This window comes from Delphinapterus leucas, chromosome 12, assembly GCF_059928025.1.
Source record: "Delphinapterus leucas isolate spDelLeu-1000000601 "Yukka" chromosome 12, BTC_Dleu_Yukka2, whole genome shotgun sequence".
NCBI classification, from domain to species: Eukaryota; Metazoa; Chordata; class Mammalia; order Artiodactyla; family Monodontidae; genus Delphinapterus; species Delphinapterus leucas.
Window position 1 is genome coordinate 81,381,172 of NC_143140.1, and position 22,840 is coordinate 81,404,011.

General features: G+C 41.8%; 1 protein-coding gene across 9 annotated transcripts in view; it reads left to right on the forward strand.

Moving 5' to 3' along the window:
- Positions 1–22,840, forward strand: part of PLEKHG1 (pleckstrin homology and RhoGEF domain containing G1) — a 131,580-nt gene that overhangs the window by 4,245 nt on the left and 104,495 nt on the right. Inside the window, exons 2-3 of one of the 9 annotated variants that reach the window (XM_089922146.1) lie at positions 20,787–20,815; positions 22,641–22,646. The exons of the other annotated variants lie outside the window; for them this stretch is intronic. Coding sequence (XP_089778272.1) covers positions 20,787–20,815; positions 22,641–22,646 — 35 coding nt within the window. The remainder of the gene's footprint in view (positions 1–20,786; positions 20,816–22,640; positions 22,647–22,840) is intronic. 9 annotated transcript variants of the gene reach the window in all.

The following is a 22,840-nucleotide window of genomic DNA, read 5'->3' on the forward strand; positions in this document are numbered from 1 at the left end:
CACCCAGTTGTGCTCCTAGTATATTTATTTAACAATATTCAGAGCTTTACAAGATGACAAAGTAATATGCTAACATGTGAGGGATTTCTTTTAACAGCTTTACTGAGATATAATTTACAGGCCATACAATTCACCCAATTAAAGGGTACAATTCAATGGTTTCTGTTACATTACATTACTCATTTTTATAAGTTGTGGGAAAATCTATGTAACACAAAATTTGCTCTTTTAACCATTTTAACGTGTACAATTTAGTGGTATTAATTACATTCATAATTTTATACCACCATCACCACTGTCTACTTGCAAAACTTTTTTGTCACCCCAAACAGAAATTCTGTAGCCATTAAGCAGTAACTCCCCATTCTCCCCCTGTCCCAACCTTTGGTAACCTCTAACCTACTTCTTGTCCTAGGTATGTCCCTATTCTAGATATTTCATATAAGTGGAATCATACAATATTTGTCCTTTCACGTCTGGCTAATTTCACTTAGCATAATGTTTTCAAGAGTCATCCACAGCATGTATCAGAACTTCATTCCTTTTTATGGCTGAAGGGTTAGTATGTTTTAATTTCCTTCTGTTTTATTCTCCCTCCCATAACTATACTGGAATTTCTAACCTGGTCATAGAAGAATCTTCAGATATTTTTCAGTCTACTGGTATTTTTATATTTATTTGAAGTCTGAAGAGACTCTTAGGAAGGTATTGATTTTCAGTTAGCTCTTTAAAGGCAGGGGCCATAGATTCATCTTTTTAAAAATCTTTTTTATGCCTAATGTCTAGTCCAGGTCCTGGCCTAGAATAATTATTCAGCAAATCTATCTTGAGATGGACAGATGAATAGTTTATAAGGTTTTACTTTTAGGTACCAGGAAAGAGATTTTAAATAAAAAATAATATAACCTTTATGCTTTAGTTCTTTATTTTCTGGAGCAATGCTATTTTCTTTTGACGTAAAAATTGCTAACTGCAATTATTTCACACTCCATAGATCACTGAATATCAGAGTAGATGTGTTATATAATATAAATATTTAACTGTGACATGTCAAAAGTTAACTTAGGAAATCTGCTAATGCCTAGTTCATACTAATTTAGAGAATATTTGGTGGTGTTTTGTTTTTTGTTTTGAGGGTGATCTGAGTATCCCAGCTGCTAAGCAGTGTGGTGTCAATCAAGCCTTCTCAACTCATAGCTGCTCTTGGTGCTGTCTACATAGTTATTCTTTCTCAGTGCCGGGCTCAGGAACTGGGAACAGTGAAACTGAAACAGAAGCTGCTACAAGTTGGAGAAGCTCTTAGACACCTCACTGGAGTAGGGAAACTGGAGGCGAGGGTGGATGTGGGTGATTCACAGTGTTCACCTTTAAATACAAAATGTAACTATGCTTCTGCCAGCTCTGTCCAAATAAGTAAGGATGTATGTGCATGTATATATGGGCAGTCCACCACTCAGCGCACTAAAATGTGCTCTCGTTGTGCTTTGACTATTCCAAAAGTTGTGAAGGACATGAGAGAAAGGAGAAGGAATACAAAATGAAGCCCTTGCACTTGGAAGTAACTCATCAAAGGATACCTTTTCTGTATATGATTCCCCACCCACCTTCTCAATATCTAACCAAGAATAAACATTTGCACATTTTATTTTTTTAATTTATTTTATTGAAGTATAGTTGATTTACAGTGTTGTGTTAATTTCTACTGTATAGCAAAGTGATTCAGTTATACATATATATACATTCTTTTTCATATTCTTTGCCATTATGGTTTATCCCAGGATATTGTGCTCTACAGTAGGACCTTGTTGTTTATCCATTCAATATGTAATAGTTTGCATCTGCTCATCCCAAACTCCCACTCCATCCCTCTCCTCCCCTCCCCTCCTCTCCCTTGGCAACTGCAAGTCTCTGTGTTCTCTATGTCTGTGAGTCTGTGTTTCGTAGATAAGTTCATTTGCATTTGCCCGTTTTAAGTTGCAACTAAGTGACTTGCTTTGTTGAGTGAAATCATGCCCACTTTAGTGCATGCACTATTTCAGAAATTCTATTCTTCAGTGAAGCTCCTGTGAACACCCAAAAAACCTGGCCGTGTTGCTCATTTGCAGGATAGCAGAGGCAGCACCCACCATTCACTTTGCCTGTGATCCTCCCTCCTTATCTAGATGCTGAGCTCAGTTAGAGCTCCATGGCTTGATACTCTAAATCCACCATGGCCAGTGTCCTATATAGGGTAGGCACTCAGTGATTATTTGATAGCCGGACCTTCAGAAACATGACTGCAAAATGTTATCAAGTAAGGAGCCTGGTTTTCATAGACGGCCTGTATAATCTATCCTGATGCCTTGTAAGTCATACCAGGAACTTAAATTAGTATTGCTTTTCACATTTCAAAGGCATACAGACTACCATTGGCCTCAATATAAAATAATAATTTCTGACTGTGGGACTCTATACCCTGCAGTCGAAAAGAAACCCCTTCCTTCCTCATTTCTCGGTGACAGCCTCTAATCATCTTTGAGTAATTTTTAAGATTCTTTCTAAACCACCATTTCCTTCATTATGTCGGCTGGGGAACAGCTTCTCCTTGTATGAATGGAATGGTTCTCATTCCTTTCCAAGCTCAGCCACCCACCTAGTAAGAAAAGGTAGCTGTAAATCTCAACCAACTTTCTTTTTCAACAATTGCTCTGGGAGCAAAGTCAGATGATAAAGTCAGCTCACCACCAGATATTTATTGAGGACCTGGGAGAAGTTTCAGGTAACCATTAAAGAGAATATAAGTTCTACCCAAACCTGATCCCCCAAGTGCTTTGTGATTTCCATACTTAAGGAAGAGTGGGAAGAGCATCCCCAGGGCAGCCACTAGCCTGAGCAAAGGCCCAGAGATATGAAAAGCTAGAGTATCCCTGGGGAGTGTTGAGTGTTGCAATATGGCTGCAGTACCTGTCCAGACCCTAGAAGGCTAACTGCTAGGATAAGGAGTATCTGCTTGATTCGTAGACCATAGGGAACTATATCAAGCTTTCCTGGCAGAGGATAACCTACATTCTGGGTTTTAGAAGAGAGCCATGTAGAGATGGCTTCAGGAAGCAAGAAATTGAATTTAGCGAGATATATTAAAGAGGTCATTGTAAAGATTCAGCCCCAAACTATGAAACTGACAGTAAGGAGAGGAAGGATGGAAAGAAGAGACAGAGACTTAACTGATTCTGTTTTATGGCCTATGGACTGGTTATTATGGCAATTGTTTATTAAGCTCTATTGTCTCAATGTTTGTCCCCATGGGATTTTAATTTATGGAAGTGACTGAGTGACAACACAGAGAGACTAATGCCACTAAAAGATTTTTATTACTTACATTTCCCAAGGCGGGTGGAGGTGGCTGGCATGCCATGTAGGGCGACATGGGGAAGCACCAATGTTGGCCAGGAGGCAGAAAGAAGTGAGAGGAAAGCCTAGACCAAACTTTATTGGGGTTTCCGTGGGATTGCCCGTGAAGGGCAGGGCAGGGCCCACAGTTTAGGATTGACGTGTTTGAATAATTCCAGCTGGCCTTGGAGCATAGGGGCTTCCCCTGGTTGTCTGGTACCTGGCCCTGGGGTTTTGTGTGAGAGTTAGATAAAGGAGTGGTTCAGAGATCACTGGATCACAGGGGAGAAGTAAAGAACTTTGGCTATTTCTTTGGCCCTACAATTAATGGATACTAAATAGACAAATACAGAATCTAAGAAAACACGAGTGTGAAGATCTCTCTATATATATCAGGACAGTTGGCTAAATGCTTTATATGCATTAACTCACTTAATCCTCTCAGCGATCTGCAGTAAGTACCAAATTGTCCCCATTTTACACGTGAAGCAACTGAAACCTAAAGGGGTTCAACAATTTACCCACGTTCATGTAGATAATGATTTTTCCAGCCAGATTCAATCCTACTCCACCCCCTGCTACGAAGCTCTGCCCCACATAGTCTTCTCCACTCGATTATTCCTCACTCCAGGCTCAGGATGTGAGACTAGTCCTGCTGAAAAAGGAGTGGTGGAAACTTACAGAAGCTTCCCCAGGGCTCACTGGACCTATTTCTTCCTCTTTCTACCTGCTTTGTGAAGATGTATTTGCCTACTGGTGGCGCACCATTCAGCACGTTATAATAAGCAAATAAATAAAATGTGTGACTTAAGCACTGTCTCCTCCCTTCCCGGAAACTGATTCTTGACTTTTGGCTTTTTTCTCTCTGATCATTTTAACTCTGGGACTTGGAAGCTCTCGTGTCAGCAAACAAAGCCTTTGGCAGACTCTTTTCCCCCGTGTCATGAGCCAGTGATCCAAATTGCCTATGCAGGAGGCTCTGAATTCCCTGGGTTAGACTCTGAGGTCCTGCATCAGTAACTACCCCATTTGATCAGTGTCCAGCACAGTTCCTTGGATCAGCCAACCCGGTCTGCATGAGGTCTGTCTCTTCACAGCTTCCATGGCTTTGTTTCCTAACACTTGGCTGCCTTCTCAGCACCTCTCTCCACACATCTTCATGCATCACTTCCACGAAGAGCCAGCTTGGTGCTCAGCCTCTGTAGGAGGGTGTCCACAGCACACATAAATCATGCAACCACGTCCAGGAAGCACCTACTTTGCACAAAGCCATGAGGGGGACACAGAGCCATGAGGGGGTTACCAAGCCATGAGTGGCCCGAGTCAGGATCTCAGGGAGCTTGTGACTGGCCTGAGAGGCAGGGTGAAATGGTAAAAGATGCAAATAACACTTCAGAAGATGGAGGCTACGTCACACAAGAGTTCAGAAGTTATTCCCCACCAAATTGGTACCGCTTTGTATGTAGTTATTGCTTCACTCATCTACATCTTTCTACGCACTCCTGATAGCTTATTTGGGAGCTTTCACTCTTGAACTGGGCTGTGACCCATCAGAGAGAGGCATCACAAGTCTAGTTTATAAGAGCCTTTGCAGAAGGAACATGGCAGTAATTCCTGTTTTCTACCCACGATTAGGCCACTTATGCGGGAACAGTCCCTGTCCTTACATGCAGAGCTTGGCTGCATGGACTTAGCATAGCAGAGGGGGTAAATGTTTCAGCCCCAGAGTTAGGCTGTCTGGCTGATATACCAGTTTTATCACTTCATAGTTATATGACTTTGAAAGTTACTTCGTCTCTTTGTGCCTCATTTTCCTCAAGTGAAGAATAGGGATGATAGCAATACCTACCTTTTAGAGTTGTTATGAGAATTAAATGAGATAGGTTTTTTAAAAAGCTTAAATATGGTACCTGGCACATAGTAAAAACACATTACTGTGTGGCCCTCATGACTGAGTGATTCCCACCTTTTAGAGGTTTTCTAGTTGATTCCTAGTAACTGGAGCTGTCTTATCCTTATAAGTCATCAGTTTCATTAACCTTCTCTGCTAGTAAATTTTACAAAACCAAAGTTTAAAAACTGGAGCACAAGCATTTCCCCTGGAATACTGGAATTGTTGGTATTTTATTATTTCTACCTGGACATTTTAATAGCCAACAATGGCTTTGAAAAGAACTAGGAAGACATGCAGCGTCTGTCAGTCTCCATATTGGAGTTTCTGTTGTGTTTTTGTTTCCATGTGAACTTGATTTTTTCTAAAGTTTATAAGCCTTTTGCTCCATGGTGAGATTCAGCGACAAGTTTCTGTTCCAAAGAGCAATATTTGTCCTCCTTGAAAATCGACCCCGGTTTCCATTTTCTTTACAGAGAAGTTGCTCAATGCTTTGTGATTCCAGAACGTGGTTTTAGCTTGAAGTTTCCACAAATGTAATTTTTTCATGTGTGATCGTTTTGAAAAACTATTTAAAAGCTGCAGATATAGCACATTGTCCTTTGGCTTTTGTTTTGTTTGGTTGGTGGTTTTATTTTTTGTTTTGTTGATGCTGAGTTGCCTTTAGTTGGTCTTCGTTTGAGATAAGGGGTAGAAGATATTAGGAATTCACTACACAGATAGCTCTGATCTATAGACTAGGATCCTAGACTGTAGAAAGTGTTTCTTCCTTGTCGAGAAAACTGTTGATTCCCCTTTCCTTGAAATGTTAAGGTACAGGGCAGTGGTTAAGGACACAGATCTGGATAGAATCCTGGCTCCTGTGCTTCCACTTGTGTCCCTTTGGACTTGTTACATAGCTTGCCTAAGCCTCGAATTGCCCAGCTTTGAAACTGGGACAACTGAATTCTTGTAAGGGCCGGATGAGACCTTGTCATTCTTATAAGGATCACCAAGTGTTCATGGCAGTGCTGAACAAGCACAAGCTTGCCAACATGCATGACTGCGGTTTTGCAGAGGTCCGACCTGAGAGTTTCTATGAGGAACTCTACCTGGCTCTTGAAGTTTTCTTGAAAACAAAATGTGCCCCTCTTGAATGGAGGAGATTTCGTGTGAAAATATCTGTAAAGTAACCAAGGGTGCCTACTGAAATCACTCTAGAAGGGGGAGGAACCATTAAAAAAAAAGAATTCAAATTTAGAACCTTCACCTTCGAAAAAGGTTAATTGATCATTTTCTTGACCACTTTCACAGCCAGTCAAATGAACCTGGGGTGCTCTTTATATAAGTTATGCAGAGAGTACAGAAAACAGGTATTAGCCTAAAATAGTGTCCAAAGCCTCGGCTATATATCAAGATTGTGATGAGGGAGAATTCAGATCACAGAGAATATTTTAGAATGTCTTCCCTCTGTAAATATTTTTAAAAGCCCATATATCTTTAAATTTTTTTCTTTGATAGCTTAAGTTGAAAGTCTAGGGAGTCTGGCAGTGGAATTCATGCTAAAACCAGGAGACCGAAGTGATGCCCCTGGCGGTGATCGCTCTGTGTGGAAGATATTTCCCCCCCCTCTCCCCAAAGCCCTGAGCCACTTTAAGGCCTGCGGTGATGGCAGGCTGCCAGCTCTGGGGAAAAAAAACAACAACTGCAGTTTTCATTTGAAATCAGAGGATGACATTTAGACACTTCTTAATCTTGCACCAAACACTTCAACTATCTAGTTACACACACACATCACACGAATGCACACATGCCTGTCCTTCTTCGGGCAGCACCAGTGCTGGGTCCAGGGTCTGTTTTCTTCAGCTCTATCTCACTGAGTGGGTGTTTCTGAACAACAGCATCTCTATCCAAAATGCATGAAAGGAGTCTTTAGCCAACCAGGATTTGAAAAATGAATCACTGATTCATGAGCATCATTTTACAAGTGCTTTTTTAAGTCCAAAATACAAGAAATCATCTGTGCAAAGGACAAAGGTCTCAAGGTAAGTACTCGTAATGTGTTGAGACGGAGTCCCCGAGTGGTGTTATGGTGGTGTCAGAAATCAAACATGAAAGCTGTTACAGAAGTGATTGTCTCCTTACTTGCGATCTGTAAAACAGAAGACTTTGTTGTATTTCCAAGAGTAAAATTACTTTTGAACTACCAAGAAAATATGCAAAAATTATGCTATGGCCAATGAAATATTTTTTGGTTTTGATTATTTGGGTGGGTTCCAGTTATATATGTGTGTGTGTATATATACATATAGTGCTAAATTTTGCTAAAGATTGTTTGGAAACCATATGTTATTACCAAAGGTACTTTTTTGTTTGTTTGTTTGTTTGGCCCTGACACATGGCATGTGGGATCTTAGTTCCCCCACCAGGGATTGAACCCAGGCCCCCTGCAGAGGAAGCATGGAGTCCTAACCACTGGACCGCCAGGGAAGTCCCTGGAAGTATTGAATAATTTTAAATATATGAATACTTTTAAGCATTTAAAAATTTCTCCAGGAGCTGAAACAGAGTATATGTGATGATTTGATTCTGAAAGAGTAAGGATCATTACAATTTGTCAACTCTGGAGCTTAAAAAAAATGGATACAATAGTATATTTTTGATGACTTAGGCCACAGAACAATTTGTCATGCCTTAGGCAATGGAGACAGAACTGATCTTGGAGTCAAGCCTACAGCTCTCTAGCTGTGTGCCTTGGGCAGGTTACTTGAGTTCTGTCTCTGTGTCCTCAGAATCTTTGAGGGGGCGCTGAGCTTAGGGCCCCAGCCCTTGAGGGAGTGAATCCTGGGTGGGCGGGGGGCAAGGGGAGGGGAGTGGGGAGATTTCAGGACACTCAACTGGGATGTGAGTCAGGGCGCCTGGGGATGGGGTGGTGGCACCAGTGTGGTCCAGGACAAGCTTCTCCTATTTCAGAATCTTGCTCAAGGCTGGCCCAGGAAGGGAGGAGCCTTCTGTAGGAGTTCTGCTTGGTCATTTAGAATTCAGATGACCCCAGTGGAGGTCGTCAGCATTTTGAGTACCGGTGGAGGCGAGTGTGGCTTCTCCAACCCTTGAAACATCTGTTTACTCTGGCTGGACTGTCTGGGGGCAGATTGACACCGACAGCTCCCACCCTGCAAAGGGAAAATGCAGCGTTTTGTTTCCTCATACCAAAGCTGCTTTTATAGGGTGAAGAATCCAAACTGTCACCACATCATTACCTGCTCAGGAAAGTGGTTCTATTCCCTCTAACAGACCTGCAGAGCCCACTTCTTGCTAAAGAGCGAATGTCGGCAGGTCAATTGTGTTATACCCATTTTGAAAGACAGTTGTTAGTTAAGGAAGCTGTTGTGTTAATGATTTGACTCCCCAACCTGACTGTGTATTATGCAAATGAGATACAGAGGAAAACCTCCCCTATTCCAGCTAATTGAAACATTCCATTTTAGTATTTCCAAATACATACATAAGAAAACAGAGTATGCTCACGGAAAAATATTTTGGGATCCTTTAAGGAGTTGATAAGACTAATTTATAACGAACACAATATGGGGAAATGTAACAAAATCTGATTACTCCAAGCCAGGCAACACATAAAGTTCTAAAGCTCCTCGTTTATCCTTTTATGACAGTTGTGCAGATGGTGTGTTTGCACAAGGACAGGACTGTGTGCAAGTCTTGAGTTCACCTCTCACTTTAAAAGAGGCTAAGTGGCTTCGTGATAAGCGTTCACATCTATAGATGATTTGGAAAACAGGTTAATCCTATTACAGTTGTTAAGCTCAGTCTCTGAAAAAAAATTTAAGTTCTTTTTTCAGGGAGGGTCTTATCATGTATACAAGTTGTGAGCTTAACATGTATCTTCTTCTCACGGCTGGCACATATAAAGGCAAATTTCAGAGTAACGTCAGATGATAGCGATCGTGTTCATCGCCTTTACAGCTCCTTTTAATTTCTTCTCTTTGCTCGTATGTCCTTCACGACTAAAGTGTAACTGTCCTTAAAACTGGAGAAATTTGAATATATTCTGTGGATTGGCCCTATGTCACTGTCCTGGTTTTGTTACCATACTATAGTTATGCAAGATGTTGGCGTTGGGGGAAACTGAGCGAAGGATACAGGAGACCTCCTTGTACTTTTTTTTTTTTTTTACAACTTCTTATCGATTTATACTTATTTCAAATTTTTTAAAAATTGTAATTTAACTGTTCTCTAGAACATTTATCTGAGGTCTCTAGTGCCTAAGCAGGTAGTTCAGTAAGATACTTTTGTTCAGTACGTGACTTCCACGTATTAAGTCCTATAAGGTTTTTGTGGGTAACAGATAATTGCCTTGTAAATGTAGATGTTCCATAAATGCTTCTTGAGGTCCATGGTCTCTAAATCACTTTGCTAATGGGGAAGAGAGACTTTTGGTGATGAGGTCTGTCTCCTTACTCAGGTCATGCCCTTTGGCCCTACCAACTTGCCCAAGCAATTGGACCAGTCCCTGGGCTCTCTTAAATACCGGGAGCGATAATGTTGAGAGCTAGCTGACATTCTTTGAGCCCCTAGTATGTGCCAGGCTCCGTCATGCCTTATACTCATTAAATCACTTAAGCCTCAGAACACCCCAGGATGGCACGAAAATGAAGCAATTTTAAATGTGGCAAGTTTAAATGATCGTTAAATAATGTCCCTACTTTCTAAAGAGTTCACTCTGCTAGGAATCTTAACGAAAGGCAATGGATCCTCTCAGCTAAACAAATAAACACAAAAATTTCCTTTTGATTTTTAATGCAAACAAAAGAAAACTTTGAAATTGTCTCATCATCCCCTTCTGAGAATAAATACTGGCAATTATCCATGACCCCTGCTTGTTGCTAACTCCTGCTATGTTTAGGATTGAAAGAGCCAAATTTCGGATCACATGTTTTGGTAAATAGCTCAGGGTGAGAATAATATTTACTATTGGCAGTAAGCAGCTTTGTATTGTTTCAGATTGGTGACGTGCAGGGGTAGGTGGAGAGGGTCAGAAGCAAGTTCCAGTATCATAGTGAATCACGGTATAACGTGCCTGCCAGCAAGAAGCTTTCAGATGTCTCAGCTACATTAGGAGGAGGACAGCATTCTCTACCTGGGCTCGGGGCTGCTCGAGCAAGCTGACCAGCCTCCCTCTGACGCTCCCATTATAGGGCAGCTGGTATCCACCATTTATTGGGACGATGCGAAGTGAGAACAGAGGCCTCATCCTGGCTCAGTCACTAACTAGGTCATTGATTCTTTTTTTTTTTTTTTCTTTTGACCATGCTGCGCGGCATGCAGGATCTTAGTTCCCCAGCCAGGGACTGAACCCGGGCCCCCTGCATTGGGAGCACGGAGTCTTAACCACTGGACTGCCAGGGAAGTCCCTTTTTTAAAGTTTTATATTGAAGTATAGTTGATTTACAATGTTGTGTTAGTTTCTGGTGTAGATCATTGATTCTTAAAACATGTTCCCAGGCTTCCCTGGTGGCGCAGTGGTTGAGAGTTCGCCTGCCGATGCAGGGGACACGGGTTCGTGCCCCAGTCCAGGAAGATCCCACGTGCCGCGGAGCGGCTGTGCCCGTGAGCCATGGCCGCTGAGCCTGCGCGTCCGGAGCCTATGCTCCGCAACAGGAGAGGCCACAGCAGTGAGAGGCTCGCGTACCACAAAAAAAAAAAAAAAAAAAAACCCACAAAAAACAAAAAACATGTTCCCAGGATCAGCAGCATCAACACCATCTGGGGACTTGTTAGAAATTCTCAGGCCCTACCCCAGACCCACAGAATCAGAGATTCTGGCGGTGGAACCAGCGATCTGTGTTTCACTGGGCTTCCAGGTGATTCTGAGGCCAGCGCAAGCTTGAGAACCACTCGGCGAATTTACCCTGGGTGATCCTCTTTCCAGGCTTCAGTTTCTTCTTCTATAAAATGGAAGACTTCTATGTAGTAAGCTATTCCTAAGGCCCCCTCTCTGAACTCCAAGGCACACGTCCCAAGCTCTCCAATTCTATAAATCCGTGATGTAGATCTACACATCTGGAAGTATTGTATAGTGCATGAGGGGACAGGCTCTGAAATCTGACTGCCTGGGTTCAGATCCTGGTGCCCCCACTTGGTAGCACTGTACACCCAAGCAACCTACTGAATTACCCTGTTCATTGTTCTCTTCCTCCATAAAATTGAGGTGATAACACCCATGTCCTAAGGAGGTTGTGAGCAATTGATCTAAAACACACAGAACAGCACCTGACACAAAGGAAGTAACTCATACCTCAGGTATTAGCAGATCTGTGACTCTCCACCTAAAGAATTCTGGAACTTTGGGGATGGGAATTGTAGTTATACAACTTTATTTCCTACACAGGGGCTATATATTAAAAATAGTCTTTAGCACTTGCTGAAGAAATAAGATAATAAATTATACATGTTGAAAATTGTTATTCATAGGAAGGCTCCACACTGGGGTATGTCTAAGGATGGCATGAAAACTGAATTTTTAAAGAATAAGCAATCATTCTTTAAGAAGGCATTGGTTGTCATTACAACTCTGGCAATGAGGCTGCATGTAAGACCTGTGATTGCTTCCATGTTATAACTAGAAAAAAATTAATAAAATGAGTTCAGACTTATCTGTATTTTGGGTTCTTTTTAACCAAAGACCTGTGATTGCTTCCATGTTATAACTAGAAAAACATTAATAAAATGAGTTCAGACTTATCTGTATTTTGGGTTCTTTTTAACCATTTGATTATTGTCTATCCATAACAGGAAGGAAACTAATATGATTGGGTGTCTGTTAGGTGGCACACACCATGATGGATGTTTTATAAGGGTCACATCAATTCAATCGAATGGTAACCCTGCGAAATAAGATGGTCCTGACTTTAAAGAGACTGAGGTTGATTGAAATTAAAGTTCTTGATCACATAGTAAGTTATAGATCCAAGATTTGAGAGTAGGTTTATCTCAATCCATAATTCACCCCTTGGCATCACTAACTTAACTATTTGTTATACTTTTAAAACATAAAACTAAGTTTTCAACAAATGAGACATGGACATCTTTTGCTACTTCATAAGCACAACTGGACGACGCGGTAGCTGTCAAGAGCTCTAGTATGTAGAGCACCTTCTGAAGGGCACTGGGAACCTCTCACCATCAAGAGCGCTTCTTTTATTTGCACCTACAAAAATCAGAGGTCCTCACCTAAGCCTGTGTTTTGATCATCATTCTCCTTCTCCCTGTGTGGGCCTTCGGGTGAGAAAATGGCCAGCATACTTGGAAAGGTACCAAGCTGCCAAGGAGGGGAAGCCACACCTGGGTTTTCTGCCTCACAGAAGAGAAAACCGTACTATTCTTTATTGCGTCTCACCTTCCCATCTCTTTCCCATGATTTTATTCAAAGTGAAAGCAAGTTGGTATACACAGATTATCTACTGAGGGTTTTTAGACTTTGACTCAGTTAATACTTAAAATATAATTCTGTTCTGTCCCTTAGAAAAGCTCTATTCTACTTGAAGAGTACTTCTTGTTGTAGAAAAAAAGTCAAGAAATGTTTTGCTTTTTTTTTTTAACCTTAATTTGGAGGTATGGCAACATTCTTGGGGCACAGCTGTGGTATTACGCCCTGGGAGTACATAAGAATCACTTTAAGAGAAAAAACCTAGTGCCCTGGTCTCACCCTCCAGAGAATATGCTATTTTTGAAATAGCCCTTGATTATTGTTTAGTACCTTGATTTTTGAACACTTGTAGGATTTTGTGTAGCATCTTTACATAGTTGAACATACTTGGTGCCTTTGAATTTGCTTATATATTATTATTGTCCCTAATAATTTAACTAAATTACTTTCAAGTTTCTTTTTAATTTGGCTGACTTAGTAGAATCTTCACTCTGGTGATTTTCATGAGGAGTTTAGAAAAGAGTTTAACGATAGCAAATATTTATTTTCTGTTGGCCCTTGAAGTTTAAAGTATCCTCAGTGGTTAATGGTCCAACTCCATTTTTTACCTGTTAGGATGTTGAAACTCAGTCTAGGTTGATTCTTTGAAATGAGGGAGGAGATGTCCAGGATCCCAAGTGCAGACCTACTGGTGCCAGCCCAGCCATCTCCACACCGGCGCCTGAGGGTTGGGGAATATCCTCCACCCCACAGATGCACTCTTAATTTTATCATTGGCGTCAGACCCAAATCTTCATCTGGTCTCCTTACAACAAAATTGGTCAGATCTCATGTGGATCTCAAGGGGCCCTCTTATCCTTTCAGAACAAGCCCAAATGTAGAGACTGAAGTGGCTTTTCCTACAAAGCACCTCACCCTGGACTCCAACCTGATTTCTGACTAGTTCTAGGTATAGTGTCCTATTCCTTTTTGGGGGAGACTAATTTTAAGTGTTTGAGGTCGCTACTTTATCATTGATCCCGTAAAGCTTTTCTTCTTTGGGGTGATAGAGTAGGGGAGGCTGAGGGAGGGGTTAGCACGGGCTTGAGCTCCCCTGGAACAATGGTTCCCACCTTTATAATGCACAAAAATCACCCAGGGAGTGTAGTTACCAATGCTCATTCTGGGTTCCCATCTGTAAGGATTTCGATCTAGTGTTCTTGGGCAGGGTCCAGCAATCTCGTTGCTTATTGAAAATACAAGCTGACGGTGATCGTATTAACCAGCTCAGGCTGCCGTAACGAGATACCATAGACTAGGGGGGCTTTAACGATATTTATCTTCTCACATTTCTGGTGGCTGGAAGTCTAAGATCAGGGTGCCAGCAGGGGAGTTTCTGGTGAGACCTCTTGTCCTGGCTTGCAGATGGCTGCCTTCTCACTGTGTCCTCACATGGCCTTCGCTCTGTGCAGAGTGGAGAGAGAAAGAGATCTCTGTTGGTTTTTTCTTCTTTTTTATTATGTGAGTTTCCAGTGTACAGCACTATAATTCAACATCTGTCTGCACTACAAAATGACCACCTCCGCAGTCTAGTTACCATCAGTCACCATACAATTGACCCCCTTCACTCCTTTTACTTATCCCCCAAGCCCCTTCCTCTCTGGTAACCACTAATCTCATCTCTGTATTTATGAGTTTGTTTTTGCTTTATTCGGTTTGTTTGTTTGTTTTGTTTTTTTATATTCTACATATGAGTGAAATTATGTGGTATTTGTCTTTCTCCTTCTGACTTATTTCACTTAGCATAATACCTTCAAGGTCCATCCAACTTGTCACAAATGGCAGAATTTCATTCTTATTTATGGCTGAGTAATATTCTAGTGTGTGTGTGTGTGTGTGTGTGTGTGTGTGTGTCACATCTCCTTTATCCATTCATTCATCAGTGGACACTTAGGTTGTGTCCATATCTTGGCTGCTATAAATAATGCTGCAATAAACACAAGGGTGAGGGCTGCATACATCTTTGCAAATTAGTATTTTCATGTTCTTCAGATAAATAACTAGAAGTGGAGTCATATGTTAGTTCTGTTCTTAATTTTTGGAGGGATCTCTATACTGTTTTCCATAGTGGCTTACCAATTTACATTTCTACCAACAGTGTATGAGGGTTCTAGCCTTTTCTTCTTATAAGGACTCCAGTCCTATCAGATTAGGGCCCCAACCTTATGACCTCATTTAACCCCGATTACCTCCTTAAAGTCTCTATCTCCAATTATAGTCACATTGGGGGTTAAGACTTCACCATATGAATTTGGGGGGAGTGCACAAGTCAGTCCATAACAGTGCCTTAGGGGATGTTGAACCACACCTGGAAAAATGCTGGTTTAGAGTATGTGTAACGATCACCAGTTTCATTCATCAAACATTTGGTCTACAACACCATTATAACAACGGATGTATTAAAATTTACAAATAGATTAAGTAGAGGAAATTTTTTCCCCATTTTTTAAATTGGAGTATAGTTGATGTACAATATTATGTTATAGGTGTACCATATAGTGATTTCTAATTTTTTAAAGCTTATACTTCATTTATAGTTATTATAAAATATTGGCTATATTTCCTGTGTTGTACAGTATATCCTTGTAGCTTATTTTATACATTACTTTTTGTACCTCTTAATCCCCTACTATATATATACATATATATATATAAATAACCCTATATGGCCCCTCCCCCTTCCCTCTCCCCACTGGTAACCACTAGTTTGTTCTCTATATCTGTGAGTCCACTTCTTTTTTGTTATATTCACTAGTTTGTTGTATTTTTTAGATTCTACATATAAGTGATATTATACAGTTTTTGTCTTTGTCTGACTTATTTCACTTAGCATAATGCCCTCCAAGTCCATCCATGTTGCTGCAAATGGCAAAATTTCATTCTTTTTCATGGTTGAGTAGTACTCCATTGTATATATATTCACCACATATTCTTTATCCATTCATCTGTTGATGGACACTTAGGTGGCTTCAATAGCTTGGCAATTGTAACTAATGCTGCTGTGACCGTTGAGATGCATGTAACTTTTTGAATTAGTGGGTTTTTTTTTTTTTTTTTTAGATATATACCCAGGAGTGCAATTGCTATGTCAAATTGGTAGTCCTATTTTGAGTTTCTGAGAAACCTCCGTACTGTTTTCCACAGCGGCTGCACCAATTTATATTCCCACCAACAGTGCCCAAGGGTCGCCTTTTCTCCACATCCTCGCCAACGCTTGTTATTTGTGTTCTTTTTGATGACAGTCATTCTGACAGGTGTGAGGTGATACCTCTTTGTGGTTCTAATTTGCATTTCCCTGATGATTAGCGATGTGGAGCATCTTTTCATGTGCCTGTTGGCCAGCGGCATTTCCAAAGGACCTTTTTTTTTTTTTTAATAATCATGGAATGGGAGTTATTAAGAAAAGAATACCCATCATGGGGTTTCCAGAAAAGCATCTCAGAAGAAAGACATGGGTACCAGCCTGTCCTCTTGTGGCCTGAAGTTTCCTAGGCCTTGCTCTGCTCTGGCCCTCACCCGGAATGTCTAGACTCACCTGTGCTGAAAACATGTGGCCTCGTAAACACACTTCAGAATTGTGAGCAGAAACGTCAGCAAACTAAGTAGGCTGAAGTTTGTTAGACTTGCTTGATCCATCTCAGTCTGGAGGAGCTTTTTCCCTCAGGGAAGCTTTTAGCTTTCTGCTTTTCTACCACATCAGGATTAGGGGAAAGTAGTTGGTTTTGTTTTTCTATCCCCCTCACCCATTCTTTCCTCCTCACGCTCCAGAGGAAAGAGATCACATATCAGAGATGTTTCTTCTTCAAAAGGACTTGGGTACATTCACAAATCCTTGTTGAGGCCTCTGTGTATTAAAACTTTTATCTCCAGGGTTCAGAAAGAGATAAACACTGGGCTGGGGTATAGGATGGTTTCCCCCTTTCTAGGAAAAACACTGATGATTAACTAATGCCTCTAGATACCTTCTTAGACGCTCAGTGTCAAAACGAATAAATGCTCTTCCCAGTGGGGAGACTGCTTATTCCTTTTTTATTTTTTTCTTGCCCATAAACCCAATTTTATAGTCCTTGTTTATTTTGATGGGACTAGGATCTCCAGTTCTAATTCTTAACTTCTGTCCTATTATTTTTTAAAAGGTACAACAAAACCGGTGTTCTATGAGATTAGGATATGATATGTGAATTTTAACATTTATAGTTGATCTTGGCTTGTCTTTCAGAAGGGTATCAAACACGAATCCTGACTTCAGTCCTTGTAAAGGACCCTCAAGTGTTGCTGGACAACTCAGTGTGTTATTCTTCCAGGGCTGTGGCTTTGGCCTTACTGTCCCAGTATTTTTAAATGTCAAAAACTATGACGCCGAGTTACCTGGGTGTTTGTTTTGGCAGAATTACAAACTCGACTGCTTCGTCTGCCTTAATTCCTCCATAGAGACCCTGCACAAATTCTAACACTTCTTGATATGTTCAAGGTTTGTGAAAGCACTAGTGGAATAAAGACTTTAATTAGTAGTAAGAGTGGCAAACGAAAATAAAAGCTAATGAGGTTAAATGGTAAAGACAGTTCCAGGGACTTCCCTGGTGGTCCAGTGGTTAGGACTCGGTGCTTCCACTGCAGGGGGCAGGGGCTTGATCCCTGGTCGGGGAATTGAGATCCTGCAAGCCTCGGCATGGCCAAAAAATAAAATAAAACAAATTTAACTCAGTTATCTTTAAAAAAAAAAAAAGTTCCAATTTCCTGACCTGCCATTAACATTCTCCCCACCCCGCTTCTATAAACATTTTTCCCTTACTCCCTTCACTGATTCTTTCCAAGATGGTTTTGGTCGTATGGTACATTTTTTGGCCTAATCTTGTATAAAGTAACAAACAACAAGTGATATTTTTAATCCTTCATGTTTCACTTTTATATGACTTACAAACTGAAGAGAAATAAATTTTTCTTACAACATCATTTTCTAGTAATCTGGTCGTTCTAGAACTACTAACCTAGTATACAGTGTAGTGTCCAAGGGTCCATGAGTGTGACACAGAGTCAAATACTTCCAGGCTCCAGAGCCAGGCAGGTTCTATAAAAGAGTGAATGGAGATGAGTGTGATACTAAGGGGAGTGGTGCTACCAAATGTAAAATAGATAGCTAGTGGGAAGCAGCCGCATAGCACAGGGAGATCAGCTCGGTGCTTTGTGACCACCTAAAGGGGTTGGATAGAAGGGTGGGAGGGAGACGCAAGAGCGAGGAGATATGGGGACATGTGTATATGTATAACTGATTCACTTTGTGATACAGCAGAAACTAACACACCATTGTAAAGCAGTTATACTCCAACAAAGATGTTAATAAATAAATAAAGGGAGTGGTGAGGCCTGCAGCAAACTAGAAAGTGCACGGCCAAGGTGAAGGGAACAAGCTTAGCCCCATCCGTTGCTGCTGAGTGGGAATATAAGGCTAGTGGTGACAGGTGCTTATTGGTTCTTTTCTTGGCACCTCCTCCCCAAGCAGAAAAATCTGGATTTATATGTGAAATATCCTGATTTTTACTTTTTTGTTTTTGCATTGCAATCTTTGAAATAACCTGATTTTTAAACTTTGGTTTATCAATTCAAAAAATTTAAACCCAGTGTTGACAAATAACAAGTCTTCAGGTCACACTCTGCCTGCACCGCCTCAGATCACAACTTCTGGGCGAGTCTTCAGGTCGCACCAGGCATCCCCAGGAGTTCTACTTATCAGGCCTGACTTCCTTCCCCAGTCTCTCCCAGGACCACCAAGTCTTTCATTATCATCAGATCTCTCACCTCCAGCCCCAACCTCGGCTCCCCACACAGAATCTGAGATGTACACCTGAAAATAGAGTTGAATTCCAATTTCAGACATTATCAGATGGGTTAAGGTTCTGCCACATGAGGAATTATAGATAATTTAAAGCAGTTTCCCTGTACAAAGGCCGTATGCTCCTGGTTTTTGTATCAATTCATGGTTTTCTGACTGTAATAGTGGGGACCACATTTAAGATCCTTGAGTCATATGAGAACCTCAAGAGAGACTGTGTAGTTAAGAAGTGGGTCATTGTGTCGACACATCACCCCAAACCATGGAATCTTAGATTCGAAGATTTAGAAAGCGTTCTTTTTTATTTTAATTTATTATATTGAAGTATAGTTGATTTACAATGTTGTGTTAATTTCTGCTGTACAGTGAAGTGATTCAGTTATACATATATATATATTCTTTTTCCTATTCTTTTCCATTATGATTTATTACAGGATATTGAATTTAGTTCCCTGTGCTATACAGTAGGACCTTGTTGTTGATTCATTCTCTATATAATAGTTTGCAAAAGCATTCTTGAATGCCGTAGGCTCCAGAGTTTTCACTTTTCACTTTACTAATCTAGAAGGAATCTGGAAGCCAGAGAGGTGAGTGACTTGCCGAAGGTGACCCAACTGTCTGGGGGAACTGTGATTCCACACATCCCAGCTCCAGGTCTACGTCCTCTCCATGCATCATGTTACAAGCGCTGAATGATGATTTGGGTTGAACAAAATAAGTTCAGCTTTGGGGGTGGTTTTTACTATGACATCACTAGGATGATAACCAACCGTCCTTGTGAAAAATCTAATGCCCCAGTATTCTCAGAGCAGCTTTGTTCATTGGGGCTTACATTTTGTCATGTCCTGATTTGCATAGACTCCTAAGCAGGTGTCTTATGTTTGGAGCCACACTGGCACCAGGAATTTGTCCCTGGCTTTGGGTGTCCTGAGATAGGTGACTAAGTGGTCCTGGGAAGTACTCAAGGCTCACGTGTGCACAGTCAGTCCCTAAGTCCCCTCGTAGTGGCACCACCAGCTGGGTGGAATGGCCCCTCCTCCAGGCTGTCCTTCTGTCCTTCTCCTCTTCAGGCTCCTTTGATGTTCCTTTTCATCTGATTATACCTAGATGAAAACTCTGGGCAGGGAAGTTTATGTTGTGATTTACTGTAACCACACCTTCTAAGCCGCCCTGTCCAAGTGGTTGCACAAGAACAGTCACGGTTACTGCCCAAGCAGCTCTGCCCAGTGTCTGGAGGGGGAGAAAGAAAAGGCCAGAAGAGAGAGGCTGATGTGTGCAGATTAGAAGATGGGTCACCCAGAGTAGAGAAGGAAGCGAGAAGATTCTTTAGTGAGGGGGCAGAGTTACAGTAAACATAGTTATTAATTGTGGTATGCAATATTATATTGGCAAACAAGCTTGTCCAGAGAAAAATCTAGGTTGAATGATCACCATGGGCGAAATGCCAAGTACACCAGCCGTCTGGGCTTTCGGGAAGTAAAATGATCTGGGCGGTCTCTTCTGTCAGCCTGGCTTCCCCCAGCTAACTTCTTCTCAGCCTTCAGATGTCAGTTCGCACACCCTTCCCACGGGGAACCTTCCCTGACCGCCCCAAACCTGCCCTGGTCCCCCTGGACATGTTTTCACAGCCCCCCGTGCCTTCTCTGCAAAGTCCACATCTCACGTAGAATTAATCACTTGTTCGTGTGATTGCTCAGTGTCTGTCTCCCTGGCCACACTCTGTGCCCTCTGAGGACAGACTGTTGTTGCTGCATCTAAAAATCTGACATAGGAGTAGCAGGGAGAACATCTCTTTCCAGAGGACATTCCCCAAACTGGTATCTTTTCAGTATTTTTTACAGGGGTAAGTAGGCAGGAGGATTGTGGAGATTCTGAAAACATTTTGGTAGAAGCTGCAGAAAAGCAAGGTCTTGAGACGCCTGAAGAATGCGGTCCGGGGGTGGTGCCTTTTTTCAGCACGATCCCATGCTCCCCACAGCACTAGGGGCGACTCCCCCTACCACCCCCTTGAACCCTGCCTCCAGAATCACTTAGGGTGGTTACTCAGTAGATACTTGAAAGAAGAGGCAAGTATGAATGGGAGACCTGGTAGCATCTCAGATAATTAATGAACTTCAAAATGGAGGTGAGGTGTGATCTGAACTGTGTTTTCCTGTAGTGGTCCTTGAAGAACTTCAGCTCAATGTGAGAAAAGACTTTAAAGATTAGATTACTTTAAATCTAATAAAGATTAGCTTGCCCAAAGTGTGGACAGGGATCAGATGTCTGGTAAGTAGCAGTCTCCTAGCAGAGACTGGCCATACTTGGTGAGCTATTGTAGGTGATTATTCAAACACCAGATAGGAAGTTAGATTAGAAAACCTCAAAGTATCTTTCCGATATTGAAATACTGTTATTGTGGGAATTTAATCCAGCTGTCCTCCACCCACAAGTAAACTCCAGAAAGGCAGGGGTTGTCCTCCATTTTCTTCACTGCTTTATCTTTAGTGCTTATATAGTGCCTGGCACGTACTAGCTGTTCAATAAATATTTGTTGAGTTAACAAATGTATCAGTAGATATCAAATTCAAAATATGTTTCTGGCATAGAATAAGTTCTAATTGTGTATTTCATTGAGCTGAATGAAGCAGCCGGTAAAACAAAAAAGGGCTAAAAATTGGGCAGTATACCACCCAGTGAAAAGCTATGGTCAAACCTGAGGCCTAAGCCTGCGAAGTCAAACTGTTGTCAGCTTTTCAGACCAGAGAGTCTGAAGTCGCTATGAAATTGTATCAGCCAGGGACCAGGCAAGAAACTGGATTCGCTCGGCTGGTTCAAATGGAGAGTTTAATGAAGGGGCTACTTCACTGAAGGTGGTGAGGCCATGGGAGCTAGCGAGGAATGTGTGGCACCCAGAGACTGCAGCAATGGTGGGAAGCCTTAACCACCATTCCTGGGGACAACCACAGGGACCCTGGATGGCCAAGGGGACACCGTGGAGTTAGGAGAGCCCGGTGAGAGCTGGGACCATGGAGGCCGGGCTGCCTCGGATGCAGCCACTGCTAAACCCCACACCCCTTATCAGCCAGGGGGCAGGCAGGTAAACCCCTATTTCCTTCTCCTGCTGCCTCATAACACTGGTGTCTCCCATTAGCCAAACCCAACTGGAAGCCAGCCAGCAGGGAGCAGGGCATGTGGAGAAAGACGGGGCGGGGAAGGGTCCGCACATGGGGAATCGCCTTCACATAAATTTTTTATTTTATTTTAAAATTTTATTTATTTTATTTCTTCTACTTTAATTGCACAAATAATACATGTTCCTTAAAGAGAAGGCAGAAACTAGATCACAGTGGTAGTGAAGGAACCCCCCCCCCCATCATCCCACGATTCCTGCAGCTCATATAAATGTTTGGGCTTTTTCTCCTTCTTTCTCTCTTTTTTTCTTTCATCTACTTATAAAGAACTTGGAATTTTTTTATTCAGAACAAACCAAAATAAATTTGGTGCCACTTGTTTCTTGGCCTAATTAAGATTAACCCTGTAGGCTAACAGACAGCCCTATTTCCTTTCCTTTGTTCTGTTAACATAAACAAGTTACTTCATGTACCTCTGTGGGAACTGGGAATTAGGCAAGTGTTTAGACGCACAAAAACTCAGCAAGTTTGGCTCTCAGCTTGGATACCAAGTAATTAAACCTAAGATGAAAGGTGAGTCCAACAGTGCTCGATCTCTAAGACTGAAAAGGAAATATAAGTGCAGGCAACTTCAATCAGCTTGATGTTACTGTCAGTGTGAAGTTACTATCCACTTTCCGTATTACTTGAAGGGCAGTTTGAAAACGGGGAGAGACAGTTTAGGAAAACAGAGCAAATGTTTACGGATACAGTTCTTGTTACATCTGAGCTGTTGCTTCGTCACACTCGTCACGCTTGTCATTATGTATCTGATGCTTGTGCAGTCCCGCTGGACAGGAGCTTCCAGAAGGTCACCGTGTCCTCCTCAGGGACATCAGTGGGACCGTGGGATGTGTGACACCTCCTGGCATGCAACCGACTTCACTGAGCCCAGCACGGAGCCTGTGAACTAGGCACCCGGTTAGCAAGGCTGAGTTAGGGGTGGCTGCTCTTAGTTAAAGTAGAGAGAAGGTGTGGAGGGAGAAGGTCAGCAGGTCGTTGCTGTGTGTGCCAAAGGCAAAGACCAGGACACATGGCAACAGACGGGTATTTAAGACCGTTGTAATACCATAACAAAGGCGGCAGCCTCATTGCCTTCTTTGGTTTAAAAAAAAAAAAAAAAAAAAACCTAGAAA